Below are 17,723 nucleotides of genomic sequence, written 5' to 3'. Positions count from 1 at the left end.
TCCTCTCCATAGCACAGGCAGGGTACACCTTCAGGGGGTTCTCTACTCGGTTACAGGAAAGTTAGAACCAAACCACCTGTTTCACAGTGCAGCACTTGGAATTCCACAGGCAACTGCGTGGAAAGAGCTTGGCCGGGCAGCCCTGCTCCCAGAACCATAAGGCTGCCCTGCCCTCATGACACACCAGTGTTTGATCACAGCTTGTTAAAACAGTTTTGAAAACTTGCCAAAGGGAACACAGCTCTGTTCCTAGCTCCTCTGTAGGCTCTGTAAAGCCTTGGGTGAGTTGTTTCATCCCACTGGGGTTTGGTTCTCAACTGTTGGACAGAGATAAACAGCTCCAGCGCCTTCTGTGCATATAGATTTGGGAGGGCTTTGGGCTGAATGCTATTTTAGTTTTCCTGCAGGGATGACTGTAGCACACAGCCCTAGATATGCCATAGCCAAGCTAATAGTTGGCTACAGCTTCTCCTTGTCACTGCTGCGAGCAAAACACACCTCTGGTAGCAGTGTTGGCATAGTTCTGTGCAGCTGAGCTGGAAGCAGCACGACAGACGCTCCGGCTCTTGGCTGCACTAACACTTCCCATGTGAGCTAGGTTGCTGGTAGGAAGAGAAGAAAATTTTGGAAGCAAGCATGAAAGACAACAAAACCTAGAGGAGGACAGCTAGATACTAGCAGACTTCAGGGGAAGCTGAATGATTCTCGGAAACCTGAGTTATGCATTGCTAGTACCAGTTTTTCCCACTAGGCCGTGTTTGGTTTTCCAGGATTTTAGGATAATACACACACAAAAAAGTATTTCAACACCTAAGATTAAAGGGAGGAAACATGTCTGGCACACTAAAATGCCTCATGCATTTTAAACGCTGTGCATCTCCAACATGCTGTCTGTTGGTAAAGTCTCTCCTGCTTCAATTGCCTTTTAAATCTGCAGACTTTAGTATTTCGGTTCTAAACAAGTTGGATAATTTCTTTCTGAAGCGGCAGCAGTTACCATTTATGCTCTAGTAACAGAAACCAGCATTTCTTCCGTAGTTTTAACTAAGTGCTCAGACAGGGGGAGCGGATCCCCAGCCTCTGAAGTCTTTGCTATTTTCACTTGTTTGTGTGTTCTAATGACCAGTTGCCTCTGCAAAGGATTAACATTGACAACTCCATTTTGCTCAGAGGTTCACCTGGAGGCTGTCTGCTTCATTTAGGGTTGATAAAAAAGAGGAAAGGCTGGATGCCACGCAACACGAGCGGCAAAACGCACGGGATCTCAGAGGTCATTTGCAACATACCTAAATGGAGCAGTGACTCACAACGCAAGCATTCGTTCTGAGCAGTGGAGAAGCTGCACGCTGAGAGCGGGATGTGGAATATGGGAGTGCAGGCAGTGTTTCCCTCGCCTGCCTGTCAAGCGAGTTACTTACGTTTCAACAGCACGAAAGTACAGCCTGTGTCTCCAAGGCAGCCAGCAACAGCAACAACCTCAAACATAAGGCAATTAATTCCCTGTCAGTCTCAGATGTTACAAAAGATGCAGGTGCCTCAACTCGTGCTGACCTGCTGGGGCTCTGCAGTTTAATTTTGACTGGCAAATAATCCACAGAGAAGCCTCCAAGAAACAGGAAGCACAGACCACAAGACGTTTGAGCTGCCCTTGCTACCGCTTTTGAAGTGTATTTCTATGGTAAAATGCAGAACACTGCTCCATCATTTCCAATATCCCATCTGGGGGCTGGCAGGCAGAGCAATAGGCAGCCCCACCAAAAGGCACTGCTTGTATTTAGTGATCATGTCACAGCGCCTGGGAAGGCACAGGGTTAGGAGTTAGGACTCGTGTTTGCCAAGTAGCTTTGCAAACATACCCACTCTGGCAGTCATCATGATTACTGTTCATGACAGCCTTGTTTTTAGACAGGTGTGGCTGCTGCATCTACAGGCATCTTTGCCTTTCACAAGCCCTAGCTTTCTTAAAGAGCAAACTTTTTTTTTTTTTTTTAAACATCTGATTTGGTTCAGGAAATTCAACCATCTAGCTGACTGGCCTTGGGAAGACCTCACAGGACACTACATTCAGAAGAAGCTCCGATCCTCTTGAAATCATTTGAAACATTGTGTTGAAAGTAATGAGACAGTTTGGAAAAGCTGAATAACAAATTAGTTTGTTACTCCCAGTTAAGCACCTAGTGGCCAGTTCCACTTCACTGTTGCTGTCACAACCCCACAGCGAGCCAGTCTGTAATCTGTTGCTAGTGCAGTTCTGCAAAGATAACCAGTGTCTTCAGACTACAGCTCCCTGCAGTTGACCTGGAGTGCTGCAGTGCCTGGTCTCTAAGCTAACAGAGACAATTTTGCTGTTCAGCCACAGTATTCCTTCCAAACAATGCTGCTAGGACTTAACGTTTTACACCAGTAAGCAGATGTTTCGTTATCTTCTATCGCATTGACTGATAAGAACAAGCAGCGGATGGGGAAAGCAACAGGTCTAGCAGAATGCTAACAGTTACCAGAAGCACTATGCTGTCAAGAGAAAGAATTCAGGCTTGCAGGCTCAAGTGCAGAGGTTGTAGAGGATAAAGCAATCCATTCCAGAAAGTCCAGAGCAGAGGAATTCACACAAGTCCTATTTTTGTCAGCCAGTGACCTGAAAAAGCTATTTACAATTAATATGAAAGTGGTGCTTTCAGAAGAGCAGAACTGCATCCAGCTGCAGTTGGCAGGATGCAAAAGCAGTGCTGTCTGGAGGTATTACAGCAATTAACAGACTTTTAAAACACTTTATTTTTCTACATTTCTTTAAGCACCAATTTTTAAAATGTACCCTAATAAATAATATTTGTAATGCACCTTGAATTGCTCATTATCAATGAGGTATTACATGTACGTAGAAAAGAGGAATCTCCAGGACTGTTAGATTTCCCCCCTTCTTGCTTCTCTCATCACACACAAACCCATTACTTAAAGTGCAGGCAGCTCACGCCCTCTGCTGCTCAACTTGTATCAGCCTGGCAAAATCTTTTGCCACGACATGTAAACCACCGCCAAAAGCAGGTAAAAGGCACAGATGTAGTGGGACCACGCTGCCCATAGGTAGCATGGGTACCCAACAGATGTAGACAAAGACATAAAAATAAATAAGCAAAAAAAAAATAGTCTACAACTATTGCTTGTTTTCTTTCTCCTCTAATAAGAGGTAAAGACAGTAAAGCCCCATAGCTGAGCTCCACTCTCATGATGGGAAATGTGAACACAACAAACGGGATGCAGCATTAAGTTAGAATCACTGCTATCAACTGCATTTGACCTGGCAGGCACCACGCAATTTTCAGGATGCTTCTCCCCTCCTAAGGAAATCTTCTACCACCCTGTCAAATTTCTGTGAGGAATTCCACTTTAAGACATTTAAAGGAACGAGTAAATACGACTCTGCAAACCCGCTTGGAACGTGCTCATCAGAAACAGGCGACTGTCTAACAGCGCCAGCTGCTATTGCTACTCCTGACTGTTCTCCACTCTGTTCTTCCTTCCCTTTTTCCTTGGACATGTGACAACCAGTACAACCTTCTTTGGAGCAGAAAGCTGATGCACAGAAGTTCTGCTGAGGAACCTTAATGCCCCTTGGCCCATCAAACTCCTCAGTATGTTTTTCTGGGGACTCGTAGACAACTCCTTGGGACACAGAGTGTCTCTTGAAAAGAGCTTGCTGGCACACAGTCCTCCGTGTCTTTGTTTTGCTTTGCTGCTGCAAAGACTCTTGCACAGGCTTTGGGATTTTGAGGTCAGGAAGTGGCTGGTGGTCAGAACTTAGGTATTTCTGAAAGTAAGCCTGGCACATGTCGTCCCTAACAAGTGGGATGACCGAGCAGGGTTTCAACCACTTCACAAACTCGCACAACTCTGAAAAGGACGAGTGATCTGAGTACGGGATGGGGAAGATGTTGGGGTGGGTGATCTTCACGGGCCTGCCGGTGGGGAGGATAGCAATGGTAGGATGCGTCGTGTTCCAGCTGACGAGGGTGTCCCGGCGGATCTCGGCGACGTCCACCGCGCGGATCCAGCCGGCCCCCTCCTCGGCAGTGAACACGTTGGGCATCTCCAGCAGCCGCATCTCCTCCAGGCGCGAGGGGCTCACCACGACCCAGGTGCCGAACTCCACCGCCAGCTCCACCAGCAGCGCCTCCTTCCCCAGGCTGTACACACCTGCGAGGGAGAAAACCGTGAGCCATGTACCGGGGCGGCGAGGGACGGCGTGCGGCCGGGGCGCGAGGCGGCACTCACCGACCACCACGCGGTGGGACGGGTGCGCGCGGATGAGGCGTGCGGCCTGGCGGGCGGCGCAGCTCCGCGAGGGCAGGGGCTGGCACGGGCGGCAGTGCGTGGTGTCCAGGTACAGGCGGTCGATGCGGCGGCCCCTCAGCACCGGCTCGTGCTGCATGGCGCTGGCGTAGCGGAAATCCCCTGTGGGAGCGGGCCGTGAGGGCGCGGCGGGCGCGGCGAGGCCGCGGGGGCCCGGCCCGTACCTGTGTAGAGGATGGTGCCGAAGGCGCCCTCGAAGAGGAACATGACGGCGCCGGGGCAGTGGTTGGCGTCCAGCAGCGTCACCGTCACCTCCTCGCCCAGCGCGTGGCTCTGCCCCACCTCCAGCGGCCGGATCCAGCACCGCGGCACCTGCGGGCGGGCGGAGCCGTGACGGGGCCGGGCCGGGCCGGGCCGCGGCGGGGCCGTGCCCCGGGCACCTACCTGCAGGCGGTGGTGCAGCAGGCGGGCGGTGAGCGGCGAGCAGTAGAGCGGCCGGCGCCAGGTGCTGGACAGCCCGGCCGTGTGGTCCGCGTGCATGTGCGACAGGAAGAAGAGCCGCGCGCCGCCCGCCCGCCGCACGCTCCAGAAGTCCACGGCGATGGGGGTGCCGGGCAGCACCCTGCCGCCCAGCTCCCTGCCGCCCATGGCGCCGCCGCTTCCCGCCCAGTGCCGGGGGCGGCGCCGCGCAGGCGCGGGCGGGGCGGGGCGGGGGCGGCGCGTGCGCGGTGCCGGTGCCGGTGCCGGTGCCGGTGAGGGGCGGCCTTGCCCTGTCTTGCCCGTCCCGTCCCGTCCGGTCCCGTCCCGGCCATGCCGTACCTGGGCGGCGAGGAGGCGCTGCGTGACCTGCGCCGGGCGCTGGGCAACCCGCACGTGCAGGCGGACCCGCTGCGGTACCGCGCCGCCGTCCTGCGCGTCGTCCGGTGCGGGGCGGCCGGGGGCGGGGTGGGTGTGGGTGTGGGGGGGGGGCTCCGGCGGGGGGCGGCCGGCGGCTGACGGCCCCGCGCCCATCCCCGTGCCCGCCGCAGGCTCATGACGCAGGGCGCGGACGTGTCGGGGCTGTTCGCCGAGATGGTGAAGGCGGGCGCGGCGGCCGACGTGGTGCAGAAGAAGCTGGTGCACCTCTACGTGCGCGCCCACGCCCCGCGCCTGCCGCGCCTGGCGCTGCTGGCCGTCAACACGCTGCGCACCGACTGCGCCGACCCCAGCCCCGCCGTGCGCGGCCTGGCGCTGCGCAGCCTCTGCAGCCTCAGGTGCGCGCCCCGCGGCCCCCTCCCCACACACACACCCCTGTACCCCCCCCCCCGCCCCTGACGCCCCGTCCCCGCAGGGTGCCGGGCGCTCAGGAGTACGTGCGGCAGCCGCTGCTGAACGGGCTGCGCGACCCGGCCTCCTACGTGAGGCGCGCGGCGGTGCTGGGCTGCGCCAAGGTGCACGAGCTGCAGGGCGACGCCGAAGTGGGTGAGTGGGGCCCGGGGGGCGGGGGGGGGCGGCGGGGACACGGCGCTGTGGCCGCGGGGTCGGGGCGGGGGGCAGCCTTTGGGTTCGGTTGCAGACGGCGCCCTGGTGAACGAGCTGTACAGCCTGCTGCGGGACCAGGACCCCATCGTGGTGGTGAACTGCCTCAGGGCTCTGGAAGAGATCCTGCGGAAGGAGGGGGGAGTCGTCATCAACAAACCCATCGCCCATCACCTCCTCAACAGGTGGGTTCCCGGCCGTGCCGCGCTGCTGGGAGCCTCGCTCTGGTGCCCGGCGTTTGTCCGCCAGCGGAGCGGGTGTCCCGGGGCCCCTGTCAGACCTGGAGAGGCGATCCAGGACAGAGCTGCCTGTCCTAAAACACGTTTTGTGCTAAGGTCTTAAGAGCCATCTGAGATGCCCTGCTTTTCCAGGGAGTCCTTGCTTCTGGTTTGTTAGGAATTGCAAGCTAATGTGATTGTTTTATATTTTTTAATCGTGATAGCATACGCGATACATTTGTGACGTGGGTTTTCTGGTGTATCTTTTCCAACAAACTGAAAGATGTCTAATTCATTAGATATCTATTGCTTGAAGAAATGATATATATATACTTTTTTTTTTTTTGGCAAATAATTCTATACGATACAGCAAAAGCAAGATAATTGCTGTGTCCAGGGATCTTGTCTTTGTTTCTCTGGCTTAGAGCACAAGCAAAAGTGCGCAATTGGTACAAATTTAAGCCTACACCTGTAAATTGGTCAATCGTCTTGAGATAAAATTGTGGTGTCTACTTCTGAAATACAGCATTTGATCTAGAATGGAGCATGCAAGCAACTGGCAGGCTACGGCCACTACTCTGCGCAGCATGGGTCTTTGTGCACTTCTTGACTCCTGCAAACTGTGTTTGTTTTCTTGGCAGGATGGCCGACCTAGATCAGTGGGGGCAAAGTGAGGTGCTTGCCTTCCTGCTGCGTTACAGACCCCGCTCTGAGGAGGAGCTTTTCGACATTCTAAATTTACTAGACGGATATCTTAAAAGCAGCAGCCCCAGCGTCGTGATGGCAGCCACCAAGCTTTTCCTGGTCCTAGCCAGGGAGTACCCACATGTGCAGGCAGATGTTTTGGTGAGAGTGAAGGGACCACTGCTGTCTGCCTGCACTTCGGAGAGCAGGGAGCTCTGCTTCACTGCACTGTGTCACGTGCGCCAGATCCTCAGTAGCCTCCCTGGTCATTTTAGCAGCCACTACAAAAAGTTCTTCTGCTCATATTCAGAACCGCACTACATCAAATGCCAGAAGATGGAAGTGTTGTGCGAGCTGGTGAATGATGAAAATGTGCTACAAGTGCTGGAGGAGCTGAAAGGGTATTGCACTGATATATCTGAAGAGCTTGCCCAGGGGGCGATCTCTGCTATAGGTAAGAGCCCTGCCTTGCCTCAGAAGCAGCTGCAGCCCTAGATCTTTAAGGTGTGCCTTTCTCTGCTAAAAATCACCCTTCCCAGGAGTGTTTCATGGGTGTTTCTAAACCACGATGGTGTTGATTTTCTCAGAAGTCCTGGTACTGAACTGTTTCTGGCTGAGTATAATGTCTTTGAGTCTTTTTCAGATGTCTGCTCTCTTATGAGATGCTCTAAAGAAATTAACTCTGGACTGAATGAAATCCTTTCATCCCATTAATGAGTGTTATAATGTTGAGTCTTATTGAAACTGTAGAGCTGCTATAATACGGGCTTGTTTGAGTTGTGATGGAGGCAGAGTTTTGGGGCAGTTTAGTTTTGGTTTTGCAAGCTTTAAAATACAGAAGTTTTATGGCGTTCCTCAGGAGAAAGCCTGGGATGCTAAAAGGCTTTTCTCGTGTTATGTTTAAGAAAAGTTTAGACTTCTTCTGAAGTAAAAGGAACCTTTTTCTTCAAAAAAGGAATGTATCCCTTATGTTAGGTATATGTGCTCATCTTACTACACTTCTGGAACGTATCGTCAAAATAGATGAGGGATAAGTTCTTTCAGATGAGTTTGTGATGAACAGTTGGGCTCACGTTTCCTATTTCACTCTGATTTACTGGTTGCCTTCTATGCTCTTTGGTGTCTCTGCAGGCAATATTGCTAGGACGTACACTGAACAGTGCATGGGGATTCTGACAGAGCTCTTGGGGTTTCAGCAGGAGCATATCACCTCAGGTAATCATCTGCAGGTTTTTTTACATGGCTTATGCTTTCAGGAAATGGCCTTGTTGGGGCTTGTGATTCCAAAATTTGAGGCATTAGAAGGCATGTGGCATTTAATTTAATTGGGATCTTCAGGTGGAAGTCTCCCTGGTGGGGTGCGGGTATGTTTTTTTCACTTCCTTGGGAAATGGTTATTAGCTGTATTGATGGTCTGGTAAGATATGCGGGCTCCCTTCTGTCTGCCATCTGTGGCTCCAAGGACTGAGGGACTCAGCAGAGGCATTTTAGTGGCTATTTGTGAAGACCTAGCTGGTCAATAGTTCTAATCTTGAATTCTTTCTAATGGGGACCCTTGGCCTGTGTCTTTTAAACTTTTGTGATTTCTCTTCTGCTGTCTGATTCAGCTTTACCCAGACTTCTGTCTGCTGCTGCTATCAAATCTAACTTCATATCTGTGCTATTTCTGCCCCCCTTATCTTAATGCTCTTGCTTTCAGCTTTCAAAGTTGCATGCCTGCAGGCATCTGTTGAATTAGGTCTTAGTAGCTGCTGTAGTTTGTAAGTGTGCAGGAGCATTTAAAATATTGACCTAAAGTTCACGAAACACGTTTTGAATTGGTGTTAGTTTCAATTTGTTGTTCTAACATTGTATGTCTGAGACATCATGAGTCAGTCTCTTTTTAAAGCCCAGGGAATGTCCAGAAGAGAGATTACTTTCCGGCAGCCAGAGGAACAATCTGAAGTTTCAGTGCTTTGTTTTAGACTTCGTGTAACTTTGCACTGACAAGAGCAATGTCATGGGATTTTGAAGAAGGGTGTTTCAAAACAGTCCTGAGAAATGCACCAACCTCTTTAGCTCAGACTTTGCAGTCTTTTGACTGTTTTATACATTTTTTATTTATCTTTTTTTATTTATTTTGCCTAGTGGTTTTATAATTCTTGGGGAATGCTGAGAGTTTTGTTTCATTGCAGCGGTAGTTCAGGCTTTTCGGGACCTGGTTTGGCTGTGTCCCCAGTGCACGGATGCAGTGTGTCAGGCGCTGCCTAGCTGTGAGGACACCATCCAGGACAGTGAGGTAAGGTGACTTTATGCCTTGGGCTAGCAGCTGTTGAGGATGGGTGGAATCTAACTCCTTGAGTTTCGTGTGGCTTATGATTGGCATTACAAGGATCAGAAAGCTTCAGAAGATTTGTGCTTGTGTCAGTTGATTCCATGTCACCGCTGACTTTCTGGTAAACAGCACTGCTGTCCTGGTAAGCATAGTATGTGCTTTCTGTGGTTCCTTCAGGGCAAGCAAGCACTGATCTGGCTCCTGGGGGCACATGGTGAGAAAGTACCAAACGCCCCCTATGTTTTAGAGGACTTTGTGGAGAACGTGAAATCAGAGGTGTTTCCAGCAGTAAAGATGGAGCTTCTGACAGCACTGGTGCGACTCTTCCTATCTCGTCCTGCTGAATGTCAGGACATGCTAGGGAGACTGCTCTATCACTGCATAGGTGGGTTTCCATTTTCAGCATTCTGTTTCATTACAGTGGTAGTACAGGCTTTTTAGGACCTGGCTTTGCTGTGTCCTCAGAGCATGGATGCAGTGATGGCATCCTGGCTGTGAGGAGACCACTGAGGATGGCAAGGTAAGGTGGCTTTATGCAAGGGGCTGCTACGTGTCCCTGGTGGGTGAGTGTAACAGTTTTCCGCTCTGTCCCTGGGAATCTGTGTTTAGTAATGAAGGGTTACTCTGGAGAAATCCGAATGCTAGAATTGTGTCTCCTAAAACTATGTTCCTCCAATTCCCAGAGGAGGAGAAGGATATGGCAGTACGAGACCGTGGATTGTTCTACTATCGCCTCTTACAGTCCGGTGTGGAAGAAGTGAAGCGGGTCCTGTGCAGCCCTAAGTCTGACCCCTCCTTAGGGCTCCTGGAAGACCAGACTGAACAACCAGTGAATACGTGGGCTTCTGAGTTTAATACTCTTGTACCTGTTTATGGCAGAGCACGTTGGGCGCTTGTCACTGCTCAACAGCCAGTGGAATCCTGCTATGCTTTTTCTCCTTGTACCGACTCTGGGAACAGAGGCACAGGTAACCAGCCTCACCCACGTCTGGGTTTCAATTTCTCTCATACATGGATTTCTCATGAAAATTATCATGAGAAAATTATCATCAGTGCTTTGAGAATGCTGTTTAGTGTTCTGAATATCTTGTACAGTGTCTGGCTGATCACAACCTCATTAGCCTAGGGAGATCACAGAATCACAAAATTGTAGGGGTTGGAAGGGACCTTGAATGATCATCGGGTCCATCCCCCCGCCAAAGCAGGTTCCTTAGAGCAGGCTGCCCAGGGAGGCGTCCAGATGCTGCAGAAGGTGCCATAATTCCAACCTTCTTCATCTGATGGCCTCCTGAGAGGTTCTTTGGGAAACTGTAAGTAGCACGATATATGCTGCATCTCACATGTTTTTGGTTTCATTTCAGAGTCTCTGATTTCTGAAGGGAATCAAGAAGTCCTTGAGGTTCATCCTGATACAGGCAACCTGACCTTAATTCCTGATGTTTACCTGACTGCAGAACAGTTTGAGAAGACCTGGCTGAGCCTGGACATTAGCTGCCAGCACTCTCTGCCCTGGGGCAGAACTGTTCATCCAGATACCATACAGACTGCTTTTCATGTCGTCCACATCCATACTATTGCTATGAGCAAAGCTGGTGTCCAGCCATGGAAAGCTTATTTCAGCGCTCAGGATGACACTGGTTGCCTCTTCCTAACAGAGCTATTGCTTGAGACAGAAGATTCGGAGATGCAGGTTTCAGTGAAGCAGAGTGAGGCAAAGCCTGAGGCGCTGCAAGCCTTCATGTCCGTTTTCAGGACTGCCATGGGAGCGGTTGCTGGGCTGAAATCCTGATTCATCTCTGTTCCCAGTGGGATGCTTGCTCAGGGCACAGGCAGAGTTTATTCTCTGGCTTCAATTTGCTGTTCCTGATGCTCGTTCCCTACTTTTAAACTGTAGGAGTGTTATCAGCCTTTCCCTGGAGCAGTGTTATGCACAGAAACCACATGCGGTATGAGGGTAGCTATGGTACAAACTACTGAGGCTGGTGAATGGGGTGAGGTAAATGATGTCTTCCCCCTGGGCTGGGGAAAAGACAAGATCATGTATTTCTTAGCCTGCTAGTTCTGATGCGCGTCACAGAAGTGTTGGCACCTGTGGTGATTGTCACAAGACACTAATGTGACTGGTGGAACCAGAAGTGAGCGAAATTCAGGGCAGCATTTTGGAGTTTTTTTCAAGAGAATAGCTCTGAGACTCCAGGGCTCTGCTGCTTATTGTGTGTAGGGGGACACAGTGCGATGCAGGGACAAGTACCTAGCTCTGTGTTCCCTTTGTATTTGAAATGGGTTATTCTAATCATGAATCACCCTCAGAAAAGTCTTTTCTCAGATCCCTGTGGCAAAGGCTTCTTTAAGACAATGCAGGGGTGAGCAAGATACATAAAATGTGTTTGTGTGAGTTAACGAGATTGAGTTTTGTACCTGGCATCACTTTGACAACCTCAGTCAGCTGTCAGTTCTCACAACAGTAATTGAAGAATTGCTGTTTAGATTATTAATCTGTATGGAATATCATTTTTTGATTATATTGTGACTTAATTTTTCTACTTTTTGCTGCTGTCATTTGCAGAATTGTTTGTATTTCAACCTTATTTTGATTTGTAACTGTGACTTCTGTTAGTTTCCTGTCGGGCAACTGTCATGTCCAGGTACTGATCACAGTCTTGTACAGGCTTATACTTCCAGACTGGACTGTATTTCTGTACCCCTCCCCCCCTTTCCTTTTTGTGCCTGTATGTCTACTGCCCCAGCTTTTTAATGTATGAACTTTTTATTTGTTTTTTATATACATACTTTCTGTGTTTCTTGCAATTTAAGGAAAGCGAAATAAATGATCCCTGGAGATCTCAGGGCCTGGCTTTCTCTTTCCACCAACTCTTTCCTTCTTTCTCTTTGCTTTATTTTCTGTTTGCTTAGCTTATTAAGTGTTCTCTGAGAAGAAAGTATCACTCACTGTAGCTGGGCCACTTCAATTAGCTAATGTGTTTTTTTTGTCAAGAATATTGTAATAAAAGAATAAAAGAGTTAAAAGAGTAAAAAGTTATAAAAGAGTAAAAGAGTTTATTTATATAAAAGAGTAATCAGAAATTACTATGAAGCAGTCCCTCTGTTCTGTTGAAAGTTGCATAGAGCTGGACCTTGCATGATGTCATGAAACATTTCCTTGTCACAGCCGTGAAAACCCTCTCCGGCAGCATAACCATTGTTCTTCCCACTTCAGTCGCTTTCAGCCAGGGCATGGAGAGAAACAGGAAGCGTTGCTCCACTCTGCTCTGTGCAGAAGTCCATCGAGTGTTTTATACAACGGCAAAACCCTAGAGAGGTCTCCCTGGCTTAAGATTAAAGTACACTGGTTACTGTAACGGCCTTACCGTAAGTGCAAGGTGTGGCTTTATTAATCCTATTCTGTAAAATATCTTACAGTTTTTGAGGAGTGTATTGTAACGATAATTGTGATATGCCTTTCACACACCTCATGGAAACACTGCCGGTTAAACAACAGGTTTTAGATTTTATTTTTGATTTTCCAAATAAAAACATGAATCATTCTTGTCTGCTTTCTGATGTACTTATTTGCTGGTCTCTTGGCTGAAGTCTGTGGGTTAACCATCAGCCCGATGGTTACAGTGGATCCTGAGGTAACTGCGCTCCATCCTGCCTTTGTTTCACACAGGATTTGTACCTCAGCTTCCCTTGAAGCAAAGCTTTCAAGATTCTTTATCTTTAAAGATTGCGTGCAATAAGTTATTTCAGTCTTGTGTGACAAGTTACTGTAATGGGTGGGCTATCTAAGGGTGAATTCAAATGTAGTTAAGAAGCTGACCGTAACAGGGCTCCTACTACCAGTTTCTATAAGCACAGGAATACAACGTGCATATAGGAGGTGCATTGCAGGACTCATATTACACAGTTTTCAGGAAAAAAAATGATAGCTTCTTGGTAACCTGTCCTTTACTGACCAGTAGCTAGTGTGAATCTAGTGTCGGTCTGGGACAGGGACTTCCAGTTTCCAGCCTTTTGTCCAGGTACCTTTCCTGAAGAATGAGCAGGTGAGCACTGTTTGGCTTCTTGTAGTTCTTTATTTAAGTTAATCTTCATGCTAATGGCTTATTTTGAAACTAAACCACACCCATAGTTTGAATGATCACAGTTAAGAGAGCAAATATCTGCATGCTGTGCTGTTCTGGGGAGGAGTCTTCCCAGAAGGAAGGGCTTGTGCAGTTACGGGGAAAAGGAAGCGAAAATTCAGACACCTGAGGAGAGGAGCAGCTACAGAGGCATCTGGTCCTGCCTTCAACTTCATTCAGATAGCTGGGAGAAAACCGCAATGACAACGTTTGAGGAACAGACGGAACACGTTGTGAACGCCTTATACTATGACCTCTTACATGACGATGAAATTGATAATCGATGTCTGCAGACAGATTCAGGAGGTAAGACCTAAAGTTTGGTGGGAAATGGGAGAAAAATCTTGTTTGTTTGCTGAAGATGTTGGAGAAGTGTTGTGACTGAACAGCTAAAGGAAGGAGGTTGTAACTTGGCACTGGTTGTTGGGCTTTTTAAAATACAGACCTGTGATGACCTCCAAACTAGCTCTGTTCTGGGGAAGAGGTAGAGTGGGGTGGGCTTGTCTGAACCCCGTGAAGGCCAAACTGCAGCCTGATTTATTGGGCCAGGGAAGTTTGGGGGGGTTCTGGTAAGGAACGACCGTGCTTCTCCCAGGTGAGGGCGGGCAGGGGGCCCCACAGCTCCCGGCTGCCCGGTGGGCTCGCTGCCTGCTGGGGCTCCCATGGGGAAGGACAGAAAGTTGCACCCGGCCAGCCCTTCGGAGGAGCGTGGAGGCAGCAGTCCGCTGCTCTGCTGAACGTTGCAGAGAGCTGGACTTTGCATGGTGTCATGAAACATTTCCTTGTTGCAGTCATGAAAACCCTCTCCGGCAGCATAACCATTGTTCTTCCCACTTCAGTCGCTTTCAGCCAGGGCATGGAGAGGAACAGGAAGCGTTGCTCCAACTCTGCTCTGTGCAGAAGTCCATCGAGTGTTTTATACAACGGCAAAACCCTAGAGAGGTCTCCCTGGCTTAAGATTAAAGTACACTGGTTACTGTAACGGCCTTACCGTAAGTGCAAGGTGTGGCTTTATTAATCCTATTCTGTAAAATATCTTACAGTTTTTGAGGAGTGTATTGTAACGATAATTGTGATATGCCTTTCACACACCTCATGGAAACACTGCCGGTTAAACAACAGGTTTTCGATGGAAGCTCTGTGTCCGTTGGCTTGCCCACAAAGTCTCCAGTCAGCCTGGTGCTCGTTTCCCTCTGGTGGATCGGGTGCTGTCAGCTCCCTGAGCGCCGTGCGGTGCCCACCGAGCGCCTGCAGCCGGACAGAGCCGGGGGGCAGTGGCAGCCGTGCCAGGGGCTGCGGGCAGAGGAGAGAGGGAAGGAGGCGGCTGGGTCAGGAAGCAATGCTGAAGATAAAGTTGCTCACTACTCTATTTTGAAAGATCCTGCTTTCAGTTCCTTATGGTCTTGTCAAACTTGGAAATATTTTTGCTGAAATTTTCAGTGATGGGTAGCTCCTTCTGACTGAATATTCAGACATTAAAAAATAGACATATTTTTTTTTTCTCAGTGTTTTTAAGGAGAAATGCTTTAACTGAGGGAAAAACAAAACAAAACAAAACAAAAAAACCAAAAACACCACACGTAACCCCCCTATAAGTTGTTTAACTGAGACGTACTAATGGTTTTTATATAAAATTTTGAAATTTGTGAAGTATGTCTCCTGTTCCTTTGAAAACCTTCCCAAATTTGGATCGCTATGTGACTTTGAAATGTTGCAATTTGCACTTACTCAGAAGAGACATTGAGTTTGATATCTAAATTCTCTGATGCCTCTCCATACACCATGATCTGCAGCCTAGCAATGCTGGGGGAATCTAAGCAGGACTTCACCAGCTGATCAATGGGAGTGTGTCCCTGGAATCAAAGGAGGGAGAGACGAGGTGCTCTCCATCCCTCTTTTTCTTGCTTGCCTTTGGAAGCGCAGAGGGAAGGAGCTGCCTGAAACCTGGAAAGGTAAAAGAGAGGCCCTGGGGATGTCTTTGCAGCAAAACTTGGGCATAAAGCATCTATGGTGAGAGGAGAGACCTGGACAAATCGATGGCATGGAGCTGCCTGTGGAACCTCAGTTAGATCCCTCTAAATCTGTGAATACTTGAATGACTGTACAGTATTTCCTAAAGACGTTGGTTTTAGATATCCTATTGTGTCTTGTCACAGGTCTACTCTGCATTGTTGTCCCAAGTGCTTGAGACACTAACTACCTTAGCTCTCTTAAGGTAGCTTTGCGAATTTAGTATGTGTTAAATATGCTTGGTTGTAAGTTTATAATCTCCCTTTTTCTCTGCCTTTTAGTAATACATTATGCCATAATCCTTTACCCTACTCTCTCTCTGCTCATTGTTTTAGGGCCTGTGCCATTTGCAGGAGAACTTCCAAGTGATTTTGACCCAGTTATTATTGCCAGTCGTCTGCGACAGATCGGGGACCAGTGCAACATGGATTTTGAAAGGGTTTCCTCACAGGCTCTTGCTGAAGTACTCACAGGGAAGGTAAAGGATAACTTGTCCTGTCTGGCCCTGGGCCTGCTCTTTGTCTGCAGGGCAACCTGGAAGCCCTTTTGTGTTGGAGAATAGCAAAAGCCTAGGGAGAAGACCAACTTATGCTGTAGAAGTCAGAGGTGTCTGAGGGAAAGGGACATGATAGCCAGCAGTCTGCCTCTGCTCATTTCTATCTGGCAGTGTATGAGCCACCAGAACAAAAGCTAAGCAAAAGACTGTAGGACCTGCTCAGTCCTTTGCCTTTATCCAGGTGGGTGATTTCTCACAACTTTTCTCCTTGTCTCTTCCAAGGGAGCTGCTTTTTATCACCTGAGTAGCCCTGGCTCTGCCTGGGCTGATATGTCATTGCAGTAGATAATCTGCAGCCTGGCACTCATGAGGGGCAAATACTGTGTGCAGGAGGAAGGCTGTGATGGGAGAAGACCAGGTGCTCCAGGTGGTCTGGCTTGAGCTTGCCCTGAAGTCTTAGATCTCCTGCCACTGTTTTTGGTTCAAATGCTGCATGTAGTTCTAGCTGAAGGTTTGTTGCAGCCCTGGCTACAGCTGTCCTCCCCAGTCCTTCAAACGTGCCTCCTGATGCTGTAGTTTGCACAAGCTGCAGTAAAGACAGAAGCAAAGGAGAGCCCTGCTCTGAGCGTCCTATGCTGTGTGGATATCACCAGGGAGTTGTGGGGCCCACCTGCTTTAGTCATGGGTAGAAGAAACAAATGCAGGAATTCAATTGAATGTTGGATTTTGAGCCAAGACTCACTTATCCGGTGATCATTTAAAAAGGAGAAGCTCAGACTGCCCTCTTGATGCTTGCAGATGGAGAAGTTCGGGGCTGCTGTGGATTCTCTCAGCAGAAGCTGGAGTGACCAGAACCCTGAGATGGTCTATGAGAGAGCTTTTCTCTCTGTTTCTGTGAAACTGATGATGCATATTCTTAAGAAAGTCCCCTCTATGTTTCAACCCAGTCAACTCATAACAGTGATTAATGGAAATGCTCAAGTGAAAAACTACATTGAGGCCCATGGAGGATGGGTAAGCACACGAAGTTCACTGTGATGTTTGTCTGAGCATTTCTGGCTCTGTCCCTTTGTTTCTCTCATCTTTCCCACGCAGTGTTCAGCCTGGCGCCTATCTTGACTGGTCACTGACACCCAGCCACCCAGTGTCCCCTCCTTGACCAGTGCATCAGCCAGCTCCTCTTGTGGCTGTCAGAACGCAGCTTTGCTAAATGCCTTGGTGAAGACTCACTGAAGTCAGTATCAAAATTCCCAACTGCTCCTCTGTGTCAGGATTTAATTCCTTATCTCAGTGCCTTGGGAGCTATTAAGGATTAGTCAAACAAAAAGCACTTTCCTGTTGACATAGCTCTATGGATGCCACCTGGTACGTTTTCTCTGGAACAGTGAAATCAGTCCGGGAGAGGGTCACAGTGGAAGACACAAAGCCTGTCTTGCTGTCCCGTATCTTTTCCTTCCTGCCAGTTCCTTTAAACATACCTTGAATTCTTCCTCTAAAATACATACACATGGATTGTTTTTTGTTTGTTTGTTTTCAGGAGAACTTGGATGACTGAGAGGAAGTGTTTTACTACTTTCCAAAAAGTTTGGATTTCATTGATTTAAGTGGGACAATTGCTTTGATATTTATTTAGATTGCCAGAAGAATCATACAAATAAGAACTGTGTAAAAGATATTCTATATCACTACAACTAAAAATCAATAAATGTTATTATTTGTTTTTCTTCTTGTATCTCTTAAATGTGTTCATAAAAGTGGGCTTCACTCTTATTCAAAGGTTAAAGGCTTAATGCTGCGATACTAATTTCAGGCTCATCAGGTAATATTTGCTTTAGAACGTTTCCATAAACAGATCTAATTACTGATTATAACTAAACTTGGTACAGCTAGTCTGAAGTTTCTCTACAAAATGTGAGATATTGAAAAGATTAAGGTTGTGATAACTTTTTTTTTTTTGAGGTGGTTGTTTTCAATTTATTTTCATTTCATTTAGTTTTCCCCACCTATGCAAGTAGAGAAAATGGATGGCCTCAGAGAAGTTTGTATCTACTTCCCACTTCAAAATCATTTCC

The 17,723-nt window shown here is 48.5% G+C and overlaps 3 protein-coding genes across 5 annotated transcripts; 2 read left to right on the top strand and 1 right to left on the bottom strand.

The window, feature by feature from the left end:
• Positions 1-2,754: 2,754 nt before the first annotated feature.
• DCLRE1B (DNA cross-link repair 1B) lies at positions 2,755-4,996 on the bottom strand. 2 transcript variants are annotated; one of them, XM_027445091.3, is made up of 4 exons: positions 4,732-4,992; positions 4,512-4,659; positions 4,270-4,449; positions 2,755-4,191 (listed from the first exon to the last, which is right to left on the bottom strand). In XM_027445091.3, exons 1-4 carry the CDS (start codon positions 4,933-4,935, stop codon positions 3,317-3,319), a joined length of 1,407 nt encoding a protein of 468 aa, XP_027300892.3. In that variant the 5' UTR covers positions 4,936-4,992; the 3' UTR covers positions 2,755-3,316. The 2 variants fall into 2 exon arrangements, with proteins under 2 accessions (XP_027300892.3, XP_071884585.1); XM_072028484.1 differs by having other exon boundaries at positions 4,512-4,996.
• Positions 4,984-12,566, top strand: AP4B1 (adaptor related protein complex 4 subunit beta 1). Of its 2 annotated transcripts, XM_027445085.3 has the most exons (10): positions 4,985-5,210; positions 5,316-5,540; positions 5,618-5,748; positions 5,843-5,990; positions 6,665-7,161; positions 7,839-7,922; positions 8,882-8,985; positions 9,199-9,406; positions 9,705-9,989; positions 10,383-12,566. In XM_027445085.3, exons 1-10 carry the CDS (start codon positions 5,098-5,100, stop codon positions 10,808-10,810), a joined length of 2,223 nt encoding a protein of 740 aa, XP_027300886.2. In that variant the 5' UTR covers positions 4,985-5,097; the 3' UTR covers positions 10,811-12,566. The 2 variants fall into 2 exon arrangements, with proteins under 2 accessions (XP_038024204.1, XP_027300886.2); XM_038168276.2 differs by lacking the exon at positions 5,843-5,990 and having other exon boundaries at positions 4,984-5,210; positions 7,018-7,161.
• A 660-nt stretch (positions 12,567-13,226) lies between these two features.
• BCL2L15 (BCL2 like 15) lies at positions 13,227-17,374 on the top strand. Its single transcript, XM_005011727.5, has 4 exons — positions 13,227-13,451; positions 15,491-15,633; positions 16,450-16,665; positions 17,189-17,374. Exons 1-4 carry the CDS (start codon positions 13,346-13,348, stop codon positions 17,204-17,206), a joined length of 483 nt encoding a protein of 160 aa, XP_005011784.2. The 5' UTR covers positions 13,227-13,345; the 3' UTR covers positions 17,207-17,374.
• Positions 17,375-17,723: the final 349 nt, after the last annotated feature.

Source organism: Anas platyrhynchos, chromosome 27 (genome assembly GCF_047663525.1).
Source record: "Anas platyrhynchos isolate ZD024472 breed Pekin duck chromosome 27, IASCAAS_PekinDuck_T2T, whole genome shotgun sequence".
Taxonomy (NCBI): Eukaryota; Metazoa; Chordata; class Aves; order Anseriformes; family Anatidae; genus Anas; species Anas platyrhynchos.
The sequence above is the reverse complement of the archived record's forward strand: the minus strand, read 5'-3'. Positions and strand labels throughout refer to the sequence as shown.